Source organism: Cuculus canorus, chromosome 11 (genome assembly GCF_017976375.1).
Source record: "Cuculus canorus isolate bCucCan1 chromosome 11, bCucCan1.pri, whole genome shotgun sequence".
NCBI lineage: Eukaryota > Metazoa > Chordata > Aves > Cuculiformes > Cuculidae > Cuculus > Cuculus canorus.
In genome coordinates this window covers 20567746-20586584 of record NC_071411.1, presented here as the reverse complement: position 1 = coordinate 20586584, position 18839 = coordinate 20567746, and the positions used below count along the sequence as shown (strand labels likewise).

The 18839-nt window shown below is 47.1% G+C and overlaps 1 protein-coding gene across 1 annotated transcript; it reads left to right on the top strand.

Moving 5' to 3' along the window:
• Positions 1 to 317: 317 nt before the first annotated feature.
• Positions 318 to 15312, top strand: RAB43 (RAB43, member RAS oncogene family). The gene is made up of 3 exons (XM_009566979.2): positions 318 to 666; positions 13982 to 14165; positions 15053 to 15312. Exons 1-3 carry the CDS (start codon positions 463 to 465, stop codon positions 15304 to 15306), a joined length of 642 nt encoding a protein of 213 aa, XP_009565274.2. The 5' UTR covers positions 318 to 462; the 3' UTR covers positions 15307 to 15312.
• Positions 15313 to 18839: the final 3527 nt, after the last annotated feature.

Sequence of the window (18839 nt, the reverse complement as noted above, 5' to 3'; positions counted from 1 at the left end):
CCCCGCCCCGTCCCTAGCAGCGCAGCCTTCCCGGCCACGACCCTTCTGACCACGCCCTCTTTCACGCCGCGGCTGCTGTCACTGCCCCCGCCGAACATCATAGTGACATTGGCTACGCCCCTCCCTGACGCCACAGCTGGCCACGCCCCTCTGGCCGCACCCCGTTCCATTCGCTGGCCACGCCCCCTTTACGGCCCCGCCCCTCCGTTGGCCACCTCCCTGCAGGCCACGCCCCACCCGGCCACACTGCGCCATTGGCCACACCCCGGCCACTCCCCGGCTTCTGGCTACGCCCCCTCTGGGAACACATCCTCGCTTGCTGGCCCCGCCCCCTCCGCTGGCCCCGCCCCGCCCCGCCGGTGTCCGCTCTGCGCGGGGCCGGGCCGGGGGAACGGCCGGGGCGGGGCCGTCGGTGCGCAGAGCCGCGCTGGCCGGGGCGGAAGGGCGGCGGGCGGCAGCGCCATGCCCGGCCCGGCGGCGCCCGGCGGGGACGTGGAGGAGAGCTACGACTTCCTCTTCAAGCTGGTGCTCCTCGGAGACGCCAGCGTGGGCAAAACCTGCCTGGTGCAGCGCTTCAAGACCGGCGCCTTCGCCGAGCGCCAGGGCAGCACCATCGGCGTGGACTTCACCATGAAGAGCCTGGAGATCCAGGGCAAGCGGGTGAAGGTGAGCCGGGACCCCCCCGTGCCGTGCGGGGCTCCCCCTGTGTGCCCCCTCTGCTGTGCGGGGCACCCCTCCCGCCCCGGACGCTGCGTAGGGCCCCCTCTGTGCCCCTTTGTGCCCGGGACACTGCACAGTCCCCTCTGTGCCCCTCTGTGCCCGGGACACTGTACAGTCCCCTCTGTGCCCCTCTGTGCCCCGGACACTGCGCAGAGTCCCCTCTGTGCCCCTCTCTGCCCCGGACACTGCGCAGAGTCCCCTCTGTGCCCCTCTCTGCCCCGGACACTGCGCAGAGTCCCCTCTGTGCCCCTCTGTGCCCGGGACACTGCGCAGAGTCCCCTCTGTGCCCCTCTGTGCCCGGGACACTGCGCAGAGTCCCCTCTGTGCCCCTCTGTGCCCGAGACACTGCACAGTCCCCTCTGTGCCCCTCTCTGCCCCGGACACTGCGCAGAGTCCCCTCTGTGCCCCTCTGTGCCCGAGACACTGCACAGTCCCCTCTGTGCCCCTCTGTGCCCCGGACACTGCGCAGGGCCCCTCTGTGCCCCGGACACTGCACAGTCCCCTCTGTGCCCCTCTCTGCCCCGGACACTGCGCAGTCCCCTCTGTGCCCCTCTGTGCCCCGGACACTGCACAGTCCCCTCTGTGCCCCTCTGTGCCCGGGACACTGCACAGTCCCCTCTGTGCCCCTCTGTGCCCGGGACACTGCACAGTCCCCTCTGTGCCCCTCTGTGCCCGGGACACTGCACAGTCCCCTCTGTGCCCCTCTGTGCCCGGGACACTGCACAGTCCCCTCTGTGCCCCTCTCTGCCCCGGACACTGTGCAGAGTCCCCTCTGTGCCCCTCTCTGCCCCGGACACTGTGCAGAGTCCCCTCTGTGCCCCTCTCTGCCCCGGACACTGCGCAGTCCCCTCTGTGCCCCTCTCTGCCCCGGACACTGCGCAGTCCCCTCTGTGCCCCTCTCTGCCCCGGACACTGTGCAGTCCCCTCTGTGCCCCTCTCTGCCCCGGACACTGCGCAGAGTCCCCTCTGTGCCCCTCTCTGCCCCGGACACTGCGCAGAGTCCCCTCTGTGCCCCTCTCTGCCCCGGACACTGCGCAGAAGGGACTTGGGCTGGGATTCCACCTTTCAAAAGGGGATGTGGAGCTGCCAGGTGGGGAGAAGCCGTGGGATCAGCTGTGAAGTCAGATATATTTAAAAGTTGTCTTAAAGCCATGGTTTTAGGGCTTCTTAGAAAGTGCAGCTTTTATCATAGAATCCTGGAATGATTTGGGTTGGAAGGGACCTTCCAGTTCCAAGCCTTGGCCATGGGCAGGGACACCTCCCACTGGCTCTCGGTGCTATCGTTCTCAAACCAGAACTCAGCCCTGTCTTTGACATCTGTGTTCCTTATGCTGGAGAAGACCAGCCAGTTCGGGTTAGCACGGGACAGTTGCCTGAGTCCAGTGGCACAAATTCCCAGCAGCAGCCGTGGCCTCCGAGCAGACCAGAGAGCAGGGATAAAGGGCTTGAAGCGCCTGCAGTTTGAAGGGGCTCTGAGGGTGAATCCCTTCACGAGAACAGACTCATATAAGCATCCGTACTTCTCCCAAGTGGGACTAAAGAGTGCTTCATGCAGTCATTTCTTGAGAAGGGTCCTGATTCGGTAAAGCTTTGGAGATTAAAAGTGACTCAGATATATAGTAATTGCTGTTGAATTTTGCCATGTGTTAACCAAAGTAGGGGTCCTCTATTGTCTTTTTTCTTGTGAATTAACTTTGGTGACCAAAACTTTATGCACACAATGGAAGAAACGAAGGCTCATGTTTTAGGAAATGAGGAGGATTAGAAGATCCAGACCTAGCAAAGGTGTTTATTTTCTTGGCATCTTCTTTTTCCCATCATGTGTAGCTGGGTTTAGCAGTTGAAAATGAAGCTCAGGTTTTCCGTTTGTGCCATTGGTACTTCTTCTGGGCTTTCCTGCAAGTGAGTAGTTAGAAGTGGGGTTCTTTTTTAAGATAGAAACCTGGGTCCGTCTAAATGCCAGGCACAGAGACAAATGTGCATGTGCCCAATGCCAGGGGTGGTGGCCACAGCTTCAGGATTAGTGGAGAATGTCCCCAGGAAACATCCCAAGCCTCCTATGTGTGCCTTTTTCCTGCTGTTGGCACAGACATCCGGATAGTCCAGTATCAGAACACCAGTCTGGAGCAAACCCTATGGGTTATTTCTAAGTATTTTCTTATTTTACAGAAAAGAATTGAGAAAATGCAAGCTCTTGAGGCTTTCCTTTGCTTGGCATTGTTCTGTACTACAGAAAAAAATCAGGAGGCACATATTTAAGAAGAGTACTTTAAACATTACTTAATCTAACCTTGTTGCTGATTTACCTTAGAGATGTTTTTGTTAGCTGCTGAGTTAGGGACACATCTAGAATACGAAAACATTTGTTTAGGAGGTTTTTTGTCTGGTCTGTTAAGGTGTGGGTTGTACCTGGAGTTTCAAATTCCAGTTAGGCTTCCCTGGTTGGATCAAGGTTTCAGAGCAGCCCATCCAATCTAGGTGGGCTTGTTGAGCATGTTGTAGGAAATAGAAAACAAAAATTCATTTTATTATACTTATGTGAGTCCCCTTAGAAAGTGGGTAAATAAATTCTTACTGTTGGGTATCTTGCCTGTTGTACAGACCGGGGGTTGGTATGGTTGGAGTGTTTCTAGGAGGAGCTCTTCAGCCATCAGAACAGATCACATCCCAGCCCGTTAGTAAACAAGCCTGCACATGTACTGCGAGAGATGCGCCACATTTCCAGTCATTGCTCTCTCTTAAGGGAGACATACAGTGTTTTAAGAGTTCCAGATCAATTGGTGATGGGGATGCCTCAAAGTAGGAGATGCCATCCAGATGGGATGTCATCCAGAGGGACCTGGACAAGTGGGGCTGTGCGAGCCTCGTGAAGTTCAACAAGGCCAAGTGCAAGGACCTACACCTGGGTCGGGGCAATCCCCGATTTCAGTACAGGCTGGGGGATGATGGCATTGAGAGCAGCCCTGCAGAGAAGGACTTGGGGTGCTGATTGATGAGAAGCTCGACATGAGCCGGCAACGTGCGCTCACAGCCCAGAAGCCAACCGTGTCCTGGGCTGCATCCAAAGCAGCGTGGCCAGCAGGGAGGGAGGGGATTCTGCCTCTCTGTTCCTCTCTTGGGAGACCTCATCTGGAGGACTGTGTCCAGTTCTGGAATCCTCAACATAAGAAGGAGATGGAGCTGTTGGAATGGGTCCAGAGGAGGCTACAAGGATGATCTGAGGGGTGGAGCACCTCCCATATGAGGACAGGCTGAGAGAGCTGGGGTTGTTCACCCTGGAGAAGAGAAGGCTCCGAGGAGACCTTATAGCGAACTTCCAGTACCTGAAGGGGCTACAAGAAAGCTGGGGAGGGGCTGTTCACAAAGGCTTGGAGTGATAGGACAGAACTGGATGGACTTTAAGGTCCCTTCCAACCCAAACTATTCTATGATTCTGTGCTCAGGACATGCTTGAAAAAAAGTTTGTTTGACCTTACAAAAAGATCCTTAGAGGAGTGTGCCTGGTGATTCTCTGTGCTGCTCTGATTTTGCTCTGGGGTTTTGCTGCTCAAGACAGGAGTGCAAAGGCTTCTTTTCCTTTTTAACAAACTTCTTTTCCTTTAAACAAACGGTGCAGGAATGAGAAAATTCCCATTTTTTATAATACTCTATAAGCTCATCCTTAGAAGTTCCTTCTGAACAACAGTGTGTACGAAAACAATCCCAAGGCACTTATATACACACAACAAAGCTTCGTTTTCAGTCAGGCTCAGGTTAGCATTGCAACACAGCTGAAGGAGTGAATCAGACGCTTGCTTTGAGATGGAAAAATTTTAAGGCTAATTGTGTTAGCGTCCCTGTCTGTTTAAAACAGATATTGTCACTACAGTTACATAATGTTTCTGCAACGTTTAGAGCCCAAGGACTTTAAGTCTCACTTGCTTTTGATGAATTTTTTGTTGACTAATGGAAAAGCAGCATGTTGGGGTACTAAAGGTTTAAGTTCTGCAAGTAACTGTTGTTTAACTTGAAGCTTTCCATGCATCTAAAGCTCTGTTCTTTCAAGTGTCTCAAATGGTATTTCATACGCTAGTGCTTCATCAGCTACTGAAGCTGACTAAACTTCATATATAAAGAGACATTAGAATCCTAGAATCATGGAATAGTTTGGGTTGGAAGGGACATTAAAGATCATCCAGTTCCACCCCCCCTGCCATGGGCAGGGACACCTCCCACTGGCTCAGGCTGCCCAAGGCCCATCCAACCTGGCCTTGAACACCTCCAGGGATGGGGCAGCCACAGCTTCCCTGGGCAACCTGGGCCAGGGCCTCACCACTCTCATGGTGAAAAAGTTCTTCCTTCTGCCCAGTCTAAATCTGCCCCTCTCCAGTTTATACCCATTGCCCCTCATCCTATCACTCCAAGCCTTTGTAAACAATCCCTCCCCAGCTTTCTTCCTCCCCTTCAGGTCACTAAAAGTTCCTCGGAGCTTTCTCTCCTCCAGGCTGAACAAGCCCCAGTCTCTCAGCCTGTCCTTGTACGGGAGGTGCTCCAGCCCTCAGATCATCCTTGTAGCCTCCTCTGGGCATTCCAACAGCTCCATCTCCTTCTTATGTTGAGGATTCCAGAACTGGACACAGTCCTCCAGATGAGGTCTCCCAAGAGAGGAACAGAGGGGCAGAATCCCCTCCCTCCCTGCTGGCCACGCTGCTTTGGATGCAGCCCAGGACACGGTTGGTTTCTGGGCTGTGAGCACACGTTGCCGGCTCATGTCAAGCTTCTCATCAATCAGCACCCCAAGTCCTTCTCCACAGGGATGCTCTCAATCACACCACCTTCCAGCCTGGATTGAAATTGGGTGTTGCCCCGACCCAGGTGTAGGGCTTTGCACTTGGCCTTGTTGAACCTCCTGAGGATCAAACAGCCCCACTTCTCCACCTTAGCACTTGAGAAAGGAGCTACCATGGCCAGTCCTGATAACTGAAGCTTTCTCTTCAGAAATAAACCAGTGAGGTGCTGGTATCACACGGTACGCTTCTCTGATATGTGCTAACCCTGATTTGCAGACATTTACCACTTCCAGAGAGGAATAATACATAAGCTTGTCTCTACCATCCACTCTGCTGTTTCTCTTCTTGTTCTCTCTTTAACATCTCCAAGTGCAAGTTGAGGTATTGTCCAGTGGGATGATGGAAGCCAGGAGCCTGTGGGACAGAGTGCTGTGAGCCATGGGCTCTTGGAGACATTGGAGCTAAAAGGCAGTTGGTACGGAACCAGGCAGGGATTTGGCAGATCAAGCACGCTGGGTTCTAATGGACCTTCCAAGACAAAGCTACCTGTGTTGATCACCTTGATTTTTATTACAAAGGCAAATTCTGAGCAACATAGATCCAGAATTTCCCCCCTCAGCTTTATGAAATATCTGCAGCCTCACTTTGTTTAACAAAACACTCCAGTATGTGCTCTTTAATGGGTCGGGATTGTGCCATACTGCTCTCTACAAAACACACCCTCCTTAGCTGGATCCTAGAGTACAGGCTGTAGCGCCCAAAAGTCATGGTTGTTGACTTAATGCGCAGTGATTAAAGCCTTATTAATAAAATAATTACTCGTTCTTTGAGTGATAGAATCTGGCCAAAAGAACAAAAATGTTTTGTAACTGTTATGTCACTGTAAGAAAAGAGTTTTATAAAACGGTGGAGCTAAGATTTTACATAACAATAGGCAAGGACATTCCTAAGTCCAAGTCCATGGATCGTGGTTAGTAATAACAAAATTCCTTCTCTTCTGCTGAATTTCCTCCACTGAACTGATAAATTAGCTGGGTATATTTAATGTCTTCTTTATACTGTTTTACACATACTGAATGTTTTCTCCTTTATGCTGTAGTTTTCTCTCTCTCTCTCACTGTATCTTTCAGAAAGCGGGAGAGAACAACATTTGAAAACCAACACATTCCTTTTATAACAAATACTTCTTTATGTATTGCTGCACTTTTTAATTGAAAAGCTCTTCCAGGCTGTATGATATCAAGATTCTTGGCTTTTATTCAGGCCTCGTGGCTGTAACTGTATTCCTTTCAGAATGACCCAAACTGTAATGTGTCATTATCTGGCCAAATTGCAAGTAATATAAATTTACAACTGGTTAACTGTCTTGACTCCTGAGTGTTGTGTTTGATAGCGTTGCTAAACGAATGCAAAGGGAGCTGTGGGTTATTACGTGGAAGCAACGCTGATATCCAGAGGAGTGTAGCTCCCTGCTTTGGCTCTCATAACACTACTTCCAACGGGAGTGCTGCATCCCAGCACATAGGGATTCCTCTTTCCCTAAACATTTTGCAAGGAATCGATTGAATGGATCGCTTTATCCTAACTGTTCTGAGTATGAATGTCACTTTAAATTGAAATACATCGCCAGACAGATGTTGGATTTGTTGCTTTTGGCAAAAAACATATAGAATAAGTTGCAAGATTGTTTCTGTAAGTCTTTTTAGGAGCAAGTCTTGTATTTGCCAGCGTACAGAAATGTATATTATTGTTTGCCACTTCAGATGATGGGATTAGGCACAGTCAGTTGGTTAAAAATCATTTAGCACAGTCTTTTCATCCTCTACTTCACTAGCAGGAAATTTTATGGAAGTTGCTGTATTTTGAAGAATTCCTAGCGCAAAAGTGACATATCTGTCTTTGTAAAGGAAGGTATCAGCTATAGGATGTACTTAGTTGTTATTATTAATGCTGCTTCACAAGCAAAATAAACCTGAACTCCCCTGATACTTTAGAAGAAACAGGAAAGTACGTCATAAATTATGTAGGAAGCGAGGGAGGTAGAAATTATTTAACATGCTTTGAGTCCATTTGTTAAGCTTTAACCTTTGATAAACAATGTGTTGGTCAATGCAGGAAGGATCTACATCAAACCATTTGATGATTCTCGTTTACCATCCTCCTTCGTTGTCTTGTCGCTCACCATTTTCGACACTTTGTCTTTCTGTAGTTGGAACTCTGCTTTCTTTAAGCCTAATCAGACTCCCCGGAATGAACTTCCAGAGAGACACCATAAACTTTACCACCTTCTGTTTTCCTCCGTACATCAGAAACATTCCTTGTTCTGATTTTCCTCTGGAATCTCTCATCCTCCCGTCACGTGCCACAGTGAGGAACGTGGCTCACTCTTCTTCCTAACCTCCTCCTGGCTGCTGGTCCACAGCAAATATGAAAAGATGTTCATGACTTCATCTAATTTACTTACGGAAAACTCCAATTCTACAGTGATTATATGGAATCATGAAGAATCTTATGGGAGTTAATAGCTGTTTTAGCGCTTTGCTATTCCGGATCAGGCAGGGCTAATAAGGGCTCTGCTGTCCAAAAAATTCAAAGCTAAGAGCAGATCAAAATAACCAGCTTTTGTAAGTAGATGAGCATTCAGCAGTGGAACAATTAGCAGCGAGAGGTGGCTCCTTGTCTTTGTTCACCTGCGGTATTCTGTGTTTTCCTGCTGAACAATGGCTATTTATTCTCTGTCTTTATCCTGTCCTCAGTTGTTAGTAGGGGTGGTCCCCCCATCTCTTACTTCATAGGTGGTTTTTCTTAGTATCCTCCGATTAATTTAACACAATCCTCCAGCAATTCCAACTTCTCTTTGTCTGTCTTACACCAAAATTGTTGCCAAAGTAATTACAAAATCAAGAGGTGCCTAGAAAGGTTACTACGTGAGAGACGTGGCTTCCATCACCTTATTTACTTAAGGCATTTAAATCAAGGAAATAAATAATTAAGAACTTTGTCATATATTGTATGTGATACACTTACACAATACAAAAGAACATATGATCGTATCTCTTTTTGTAACCTGTGGCAGTGCAGGTCATTTGGCGTTTTGATTTTAGCACCTCAATCATATTAAGGGGCTTTTAAATGAGAAATACTATTTTTTTCTAAAGAATTTATAGTTGTTCTTTCTTATCTAGTTACATACTTGTAAATACAGGTTAACAGAGGGACTGTATAAGATTTTTACTATATGATGGTGATTTTAAATTATAGTTGTTTGTATTTGTATATAGTTGTCATGTTTCTATTTCAGTAGAATTGTCTGCACCTCTGTACACCTGGAGAACATGGTGCTTACTTAGGATCAGTATTGGTATTTTTATAATGACTTAAGTTATTTTTTTTAATCATATATCAGATTTGTGTCCAGTTCTGGAATACTCAACATGAGAAGGCGATGGAGCTGTTGGAACGGGTCCAGAGGAGGCTACAAGGATGATCCGAAGGCTGGAGCACCTCCCATACAAGTACAGGCTGAGAGAGTTGGGGTTGTTCACCCTGGAGAAGGCTCTGAGGAGACCTTAGAGCAGCTTGCAGTACCTGAAGGGGCTACGAGAAACCTGGGGAGGGTCTGTTCACAAAGGCTTGTGGTGATAGGACGAGGGGCAATGGGGATAAACTGGAGAGGGGCAGATTTAGACTGGACAGAAGGAGGAATTTCTTCACCATGAGAGTGGTGAGGCCCTGGCCCAGGTTGCCCAGGGAAGCTGTGGCTGCCCCATCCCTGGAGGTGTTCCAGGCCAGGTTGGATGGGCCTTGGGCAGCCTGAGCCAGTGGGAGGTGTCCCTGCCCATGGCAGGGGTGGGACTGGATGGGCTTTAAGATCCCTTCCAACCCAAACTGTTCTATGATTCTATAGAGAAATATTTTCCTTAGAGTGTTCTAAAGATGCTATCAAGCAAATTTTTTTTTTTTTATTTTGCCTTTAGGAATACATCTTGCTTTAAATTAGGTAGTGTGGTTCATAATATTTGCATATTCTTTGTGTGTTCTTAATGATCTAAAATAAGACAGCTCTTAAAACCTCAGTGTGACAGGACAGGTTTTCAAGCTGCCAGATGGTGAGGAGCGAGTAGTCATTAGCCCCTGGAGAGTACACCAAGCACTGCAAGGCAGGCTGCTCATAGCAGGCAACGCTGCCGTGGATCTGCCAGAGGAGCATGTGAGAGGGCTCCTTACTCGGCCTCAGATCAGGTTATTGGATGAGTTCACACCCCCCTTCAGAAACATGTTAAATCGGTTCAAGACAACCTTTCCGTTCCCCTAAAGGATCATCACACCATCCTCCCTGCACAGTCTGCGTGCTGTCAGTACCACGTGGCTGCGTGACTACTGCTAGTCCTGCTAACAAAAGGAAAAAACCTGGTTTTGAGTTCAATCATAGAATTACAGGTTGGAAAAGAACCTCTTGGATCATAGACTCCAACCATTCCGCTCCGCCACTACACCATGTCCCTGAGCACCTCGTCTACCTGTCTTTCAAAGCCCTCCAGGGATGAGGACTCCACCCCTCCCCGGGCACCCTCTGACAGGGCCCCATGACCCTTTCCGTGAAAAATTTTTTCCTGATGTCCAGCCTGAACCTCCCCTGGCACAGCTTGAGGCCATTCCCCCTTGTCCTGTCCCCTGTCACTTGGGAGAAGAGCCCAGCTCCCTCCTCTCCACAACCTCCTTTCAGGTAGTTGTAGAGATCAATGAGGTCTCCCCTCAGCCTCCTCTTCTCCAGGCTAAACAACCCCAGCTCTCTCAGCCGCTCCTCGTAACCCTTGTTCTCCAGCCCCTCACCAGCTTCGTTGCTCTTCTCTGGACACGCTCCAGAGCCTCAACATCCTTCTTGTGGTGAGGGGCCAGAACTGAACACAGGATTCAAGGTTTGGTCTCACCAGTGCCGAGTCCAGAGGGAGAATCACCTCCCTGGCCCTGCTGGTTACACCGTTTCTGATCCAAGCCAAGATGCCATTGGCCTTCTTGGTTAGATTGGTGAACTAAGCTGTGTGCTGAACCAGATTAACAGGTGCTAGTGTCAGTGCAGGGAGGGTACACGGCCGGGATGGACAGTCTTTGATGGCTCTATGGTCTTAGTTTGGCTTAAGCAAGTTATTAAACTGTGCCTATATTTGAGTGACTTTGTCCTAAACAAAAAGCGAGCGCTCTCGTGGCCCCTTCTGCCAGCAGCGGTGATGGGAACAGTGACAAACAGAGGGGTCGGAATGTATATCTGCAAGAGAAGTATCTGCTTGTGGGTCTAATAAATAATGTAGTCTCGGCAACAAAAGCAAACCCATAACAAACTGAAGATAGTGTACAAATCTGAATGGTTCAGAGTCCCTACATGAAAGAGGAGTGACGGGTAGGTGAGCAGGAACTTCAGATGCCTGTGGGAAAGAGCTTACCTGCAGGCTGTGGGGCTGGAGGGAAGACTGCTGCTGGAGCTCCAGAGGGGGTCAGACCTTCTCAGGTCTGTGCTGTTGTGAGGGCACTCAGGTCTTCAGCAACTTGGTACATTCAGTTCTGTGGACGCAGAGACATAAATGCTTGAGTAAAATATGCGGGGGGGTCTGTGAGATCTCGCTGGTGGCATTTTGAGGTTGCTCTGTCGCTGTTGAAAGGCTGTGGAAATTGGGGAGGACGAGAGAAAGGCAAACACTACTCCTCTTCAGAAAGGGCAAGAAATCCTGGGAACTACAGGCTGGTCTGACTCATTTTAGATCGTGGGGAAAATCATGGAGCCATTTTTCCTGGAAGAATTAAGTTTTGACCCCACTTTGAGCAGGCAGTTGGCTTTGTCACCTGCCAAAACCTGCCACAACCTCAATGATTCTGTGATTCTACGGAATGTATTTATACAGAGGTTTTCAAAATCCAGTATACGGCACAGGGCCCGAGACTGGCTTGCTCAGTCGCTCTGCAGGCAAATCACTTCTCTTTATACCACGTGAAAAGTGTAAGCTGAAACAAATATTTTATTTCATTTTGAAAGTTTATAGTTCTTCTGTGCACACAGAATCTCTCAGACCTCTCCCAAGGGTTGGGCAATCATCATGAGCCTTGTTTTGCACTTGACCTCGTAAAGTATTGAGATTTACAACTACGTGAGACACAAATGTCTACGGGGAGACCTGAGTGCAAAGAAAATCATCCAGCAGCCTGCCATGAACTTCCTTGTCTCTAGTACTTGCCTGTTGACAGCTCTAAATCATGATCTGTTCCACTAATAAACATTGCTTTGTGGTTTTCTGAGTCCATTACAGTCCCTTCCCTTCTCTCCCACCAGGACTGAGAGGTGCTTTTTCATCGGAGCGATTCCTTTTAAGCTGTACATGTATCACTTGGGATCTAAATGCTCGGTTATCGCAGGAAAGTGCTCTGATCACCACAGCTTTAGCAAAGCGAAAGTCACCACTCAAACATGCAGCAAAGTCAGAAGATACGAACGAAATATCAGTGTGCAAAAGAAATAAAAGGAAAAATGAGTCCTTGTTACTTGGTATAAAATATCACGGGCACATTGTGCCGAGCTGTTGCCAGATCTTTAAAATAAAGAGGTTCAGAGAGAGGGGAAATAATAAATAACAGGTCCATGATATGGGAAGATGAAAAATTTCAGGAGTACTTGTCCCATCTCAATAGGAGACAAACTATAAGGAATAGCACAAAAAGCCAAGTGGTGGTTCTCTTGTTTATTGTTTGGGGATAAAAGGGCAACAGAAGGACAAAAAATATAAATTTTATTAAAGAAAATTCTCTGAGTTTGCTGCTACTCCAGATTGAAGCCAAGAGCTTTGGAAGATTCAACAAGGATTAGAGATTTATGTGGAGGATGAGAACATCCATGGTTACTTTAGATTAAAAGCTTCTGGAATATAAGCTGTTGTGTTCCAGGACGTTACACAACCTATAAAACAAGGGGATTTGAAAAGAAGTTTTTCCTATGAGCAGGATATTGTGTTTGTCCATTCTGAGTTATTTGGCTTCTTCCTCTGGAACATCTGGAAAGTACTGGGAACTCAAACCCTAATACTAAACTCATAGTTCTGGATTTAGGCAAAAGTATGTAAGCTAAGTGTTTCTTCTTCCTGTCCAGGTGTTCTACCAGCTACAAAAGGACAGGCCACTAGACTGACGAGAGCTTGGACTGACTTTATCGAAGCAGAGAGGCGCTGCCGGTTCTTGTAGATGTGCTCACGTACATTTTATGTATTCGATATACTCTTTTCATTGCCTCATATTCCCGTATAAGCCAGTATCACTGCTCTCGGATTCTACTACCCCACGGTACTAGAATTGCCGCTGCCCTGCAGCAGAGCAGGCAGAACCCCATCGGTACCACAGACAAGGTGCCAGTGACACCTGCCTGTAGTTTCAGGTGCCCACCAGATGATGAACGGGAGCAGCTTGGCCACGGGCTAACATCTCATTTTGCTAACTCTGCTAGAGAAGGTGACGAAGGGGTAGGGCTGGACACACAAGTGATAATTCCATAGTCTGCCATGGAAGGATGCACCCAAGCTCACCTGCAGGAACACAGAGTGTCTCAACTGAGACAAAAATAAACTTCCAGCAGCCAAATGCAAAAAGGTTCTCCAATTACTGTCCTAAAATCGTAGAATCATAGAATAGTTTGGATTGGAAGGGACCTTACAGATCATCCAGTTCCACCCCCCCTGCCATGGGCAGGGACACCTCCCACTGGCTCAGGCTGCCCAAGGCCCATCCAACCTGGCCTGGAACACCTCCAGGGATGGGGCAGCCACAGCTTCCCTGGGCAACCTGGGCCAGGGCCTCCCCACCCTCATGGGGAAGAAATTCCTCCTTCTGTCCAGTCTAAATCTGCCCCTCTCCAGTTTATCCCCATTACCCCTTGTCCTATCGCCACAAGCCTTTGTGAACAGTCCCTCCCCAGCTTTCTTGTAGCCCCTTCAGGTACTGGAAGTTCGCTATAAGGTCTCCTCAGAGCCTTCTCTCCTCCAGGGTGAACAACCCCAACTCTCTCAGCCTGTCCTCAGATGGGAGGTGCTCCAGCCTTCGGATCATCCTTGTAGCCTCCTCTGGACCCGTTCCAACAGCTCCATCTCCTTCTTATGTTGAGGATTCCAGAACTGGACACAATCCTCCAGATGAGGTCTCCCAAGAGAGGAACAGAGGGGCAGAATCCCCTCCCTCCCTGCTGGCCACGCTGCTTTGGATGCAGCCCAGGACATGGTTGGTTTCTGGGCTGTGAGCACATGTTGCCGGCTCATGTTGAGCTTCTCATCAATCAGCACCCCAAGTCCTTCTCCTCAGGGCTGCTCCCAATCACATCATCACCCAGATGAGATTTTAGAATGCATTAACTGTAAGGGAGATTTATAACAAAGCTATTAAAGGCTATTGAATTGAGTCCGGTGTTTTGATTCAAGAAAGCTTGCTAGGCAGTGTCTCATCGTATGCTTTGTTGTATTTAGTTGCAGATCTGGGACACGGCTGGCCAGGAGAGATTCCGAACTATCACCCAGAGTTATTACCGCAGCGCCAACGGAGCGATCCTAGCCTATGATATCAGCAAGAGAGGCTCTTTCCTGTCCATTCCTCGCTGGATCGAGGATGTGAGAAAGTATGCTGGTTCCAACATAGTACAGTTATTGATTGGTGAGTTAAAAATATTAATACCAAACCCTACAGGTTACTGGACAGTGTAATTAGTTGCAGCAGTTGTTTAAGATGGTTAGAAGTTTTATTTTGGTTTTATTTAAGTAATAGATCTGAGTGGAAATCCTCGCATTTTTTTTTGTTTAATTAGCAAGTGCTGATTTATCAGAATAGAAACGTTTTGCTTTGATTAAGTTCTGTTAAGTAGCCAGCTTTGAATCCTTTGTGTCTCCTTTAATGGAGAACTGGGTCCCCAGGGTTTCCAGGTTGAGGCACAGCTGTCGTGGAGCCATTCTCATAAAAAGGATCATAAGGTTCCAGGGCCCAAAGAAGCTCCATCATATCATGCGGACATGGTGAACTGGTACACCCACAGTCTTTGGCAGATGGGAAATTTCAGAAGGACTTTAGGGCGATTAGGGTTTGTCAATTCTCTTGTTCCGAAGTTCCGCTTCCCACCCCCAATGTATCTGACTCAGAGGTGGCTCCTGGGGCATGCAGACACACTAATACAAAGTTGGTAGCATTCTAGACTTCCTTAGGTACCACCACACTGCTGCTGTCTTCAGAAAATTGTTTCAGCTTTCATTGCTAGCTCATTTTTCATCTTTTAAGGTCTACAACCACCCTACTTCACTTACTGACTTTTCTGCTCTCTGTGAGAGTCATACAGAATACAGGTTGGAAGGGGCTTAGGAGATGATCTAGCCCAGCCTCTTGCTCAAAACGAGGCTGATATCCGATCGGTCAGGGCCTTTTCAGTCGAAGTTTGAATGGAAGAATGGAAATTCTGCGGCTTCTCTGAGCAGCCTGAGAACATCCTGCTAAATACATACTCTGACACACATAGTCATTATAAATTGCTCTGTTGTTTCTTTCTCTTAAAGGAAACAAATCTGACCTAAGTGACCTTCGAGAGGTTCAGCTGGAAGAAGCTCAGAGTCTGGCTGAGCAGTATGATAATATCATCTGTGCCATAGAGACCTCTGCAAAAGATTCCAGCAATGTGGAAGAGGCTTTTGTGAAGATGGCTACAGAGCTGATGATGAGGCACGGAGGCCCTATGTTCAGCGAGAAGAACACCGACAGCATCAAGCTCGACAGCAAAGACGTTGTAGAAGGCTGGGGGTGCGGTTGCTGATACGAGCTAGGTGATATCCCTAACTTTACTGGAATTTAGATGGTGCTTCACCCTAATGCTGAGTAGCACAGTAGCCATATTCTCCTCCTCCTGTGAAACCAGCAATTTTGTAGAAGTTAGACCCAATCCTGTTTGCTTTGGTGTCTTATTTTTAAAGAGGGACTCTTGAGAGGTAGTCCTAAAAGTCAAACCCTCTGAAAAACTTACTCAATGTTTGCCTCCACCATTTTTTTTTCTGTAACCTTCATACGAGTGGAGGAAACAACTTTAATGGTGATGTGGGGCGGGGACACAGATGGCTGGGGAAGAGACGGGTGCATGCGCCGAGTTCTGAAGAACTTAGTGCGTGCCTGTTGGCAAAGGAGGCCCCTTTTGGAATAGGTGATCTAAACAGCGTATGTTTAAATCCTCAGCACTCCACCAATGACCAGAGAGCAACCGTGTCTTTGATAAAGACATTTCAAGGGTGGGAACACGCAGTGTTTGGGTTACAGGACCAAACAGCAGTCACCCCGGGGTATGGATTGCTCGTTTGTAGGGGAACAGGCCCGGGTGGGGAAACCTTCTCTCAGGTTTTGTAACAGTTTCTTTAAGTTATCCTTTTAACAAAAAGCAAAATCAGCCTGAACAATATGACATGATTTGCTGTCGGGCAGGATTGAACCAGTGTAGTAATTCTAAATACAGCCTTGAGGAGAGGGTAGATGCATTTCATTTGTTATTATTTGCACAGCGATAGCTCGCTTTTCCGAGTGGGTATCATTGAGGTTTTGCCCTTAGGTCTCTTAATTTCATTCCACAACTCAAGACCTGCTCCGCTGGAAGCAGGAACTGGATGAACCTTGAACTGATGGTAGCAGTGATCTGCCATGTACTTAACGGTCATATAGGGGATTAATTCTGGTCCTACATTTGATGTTATGTTACCAGAGTGTTCATTGCTTAAGCGGCATAAGTGAATTTGGGTTTTGGTTTGGATTTTTTTAAACCATCTCTTTAAATATAATGGTGACGTGTAATGGGAAAGAAGACCTCAGAATAGCTGAACAGTAGGCTTTGCCACTTCTTGTTTGTAAGAAATCAGCATCTTTTGGAGTGATTCCCTCCCAATTTTGTACTCAGCTGCTTCCCTATCACAAGTTTCCAATTGCTTTTCGCTTCTTGAAAGCACTCAGCGGGAAAAATCTTTCACTGTTGATCAAAAGTCTGCAGTGTTAAGTAGAATAGATTTCATAATTCAACTACCTATAGTTGTCTTTCCGATTCAGCTCTTTATTATCCGCTGTAGATGCAGGTGAAGTACTGATGGCAGCAGCCCTCTCTGGATTTATATTCTCAAGCACCTTACAAAAACAGATTTGCAAAGGGAGCAGGACAGGGTTATTTTTAACAATGCAGCAAAGCAAAGGTGTTTGGAGGTCACTGGTGATTTTTGCATTCCTGATACCTTGAAGGAGCTCATTTTCAGAAAACACCACTTAAAGTGAATTACTTGTCCCTTTGCAAAATCATGATCAAAAAGGACTTGGACTGGTTTGCTTTGAGGGCTGCACCAGTTTTTATCCATTTAACATATCCTGAAAATCAGGAAGATTTAAGAAAGGGCTAATGGATCCTAATTTCAAAAATATTCATCTTCCTACAGAAAATATTGAACCGTTCTCCAGTCTTTCCATTTTTAAACTGTGAGGTAGATAATTGAGCAGTTACCTATGCTTTGTAACTAATCCAAGGGGTTAGTTTTCAACTTTTATGGTTGTAAGAGTGAAAGGGCCTTAAAGTTTTTGATAGTATACTTTTCACCTTTCTGATGTTTTATGTGGAAGGGTGGGTTGAGCTGCAACACTCAGTATTTTTGGATAGTTTTCCAGGACATTCCCAGCTCTCCTACATCCAAAGATAACAGGCAGTAAGTGTCCAGCCAGAGCTTGGCACGGAAAATGAGAACTGTCTAAACTCTATTGATTAGCAAACCCTGTATTCCACTCAGGAGAACCTGCGAAGACAGTCCAAGCTCAGGTTCTGTCCTAACGACTGCGTTTCCTCCCACTTGGATGGTCCTTAAGATACAGAATCCTAGCAAGCGTTTGACTTGATATCATGACATCTTATAGTTTACATCTGTAGGTCACAGTCCTGCATGCTTGAACATGGACCCCCTGATAAGATCAGCCTCCCACTATTTGCAGGATTAGTGCCAAATCGTTTAAGCCATGCTGGTAAAAATTCACGTGTGTTTAAGAGCAGTATTGCTCAGATTGAAAGCGGTAGTTTACATAGCAACTCCTCTTAAAACTGGAGCAAGATGCAAAAACGAACATCAATCCTGGTTCCGGTGCAGTCAGTGAACGATTGTGATTTTACAGGGTTTGGATCAATAGTTCCTCATTGCTTCATCTATTTCCTTAGTTTTATGGTTTGTTTAGTACACAAATAGAATTAGACCAAGCACTCTACTTTTCCTCCTGGTTTGCCTCCGTATATCTCTTACGCTGGTCTTGAAGGGTGAGGCTCTGTCTGCAGGTTGGGCTGTTTCAGTCAGAAAAGATGATTTATTCACTGGGTTTTCAAATGAAGGCACCGCTTTGATTGCTTTTCTTCTGCCTTAGAAAACAAAGACTATGACTTTTAAGTCAGCTTTGTTTTCTAATTCTTGGCTCTTCTATGTCATAATACAAGTTTGCGTGCCCTTCCTAAGGGAACAAAGGAACAAGACCTGGGTCAGGTTAGTAGCAGTTACGGTGTCATTAGTAAAAGGCTGTTCAATTACCACTATAGTTATAGCACAACACTCACTAGAATCACAGAATAATTTGGGTTGGAAGGGACCTTAAAGATCATGTATTTCCACCCCCCTGCCATGGGCAGGGACACCTCCCACTGGCTCAGGCTGCCCAAGGCCCATCCAACCTGGCCTGGTGTCTAACTAGAGTGACAGCTTCTTGACCAGAAATAAGTTAAACAGTAAACGTAACTTAGAGCTTTTTACTCTCTTTCTGAGGGAAAGGACTGCTACTAAATCCATAATTCACACACTTAGCTGTGTAATTCGAGTAGCAGGAAGACAGTCCTGTTGGTTTAATTAGCAGCAGACCCAAGATTTACAGGTAGAAACCTCAGTTTCAAGTCATAGGTTACAAACGTGCACTGATGTCCATCAAGTGAATAATTCAGCAGTGGATGATCAGAGTTCACAGGATAAACATTTGCCAAGAAAGCTGTTTACTGGCAGTTGAACATTAACAAGACTATGGTGCGGTAATTGCTTTTAAGCAGATGTCCCCAGCTGACCGTGTATTTGCATTAGTATTTACCATTTATTTTTGGCAGTACCCAAAGTGGGCAAAATATTCCAAAACCACAGAAGGGGACATTGATCCCAGCCTTGGAACAGTGGAATGCAGAGGCAAATACTGAAATGAAATCATCAGCAGAATGCAGTTCCCGGGAGCGTGGGCATTGTTATCCTTTGTATTGATTTTGATTTAAGCTAATTTTGTCTCCAGTTACTGATCCAGTCCATCATCACGGAC

What these genes read in the sequence shown, in the direction of transcription:
- RAB43 (XM_009566979.2), top strand. Translation starts at nt 463, where the DNA reads ATGCCCGGCCCGGCGGCGCCCGGCGGGGACGTGGAGGAGAGCTACGAC. An exon ending in TCCAGGGCAAGCGGGTGAAG is followed by an intron (nt 667 to 13,981) that starts GTGAGCCGGGAC and finishes TGTTGTATTTAG; the next exon opens with TTGCAGATCTGGGACACGGC. An exon ending in CATAGTACAGTTATTGATTG is followed by an intron (nt 14,166 to 15,052) that starts GTGAGTTAAAAA and finishes TTTCTCTTAAAG; the next exon opens with GAAACAAATCTGACCTAAGT.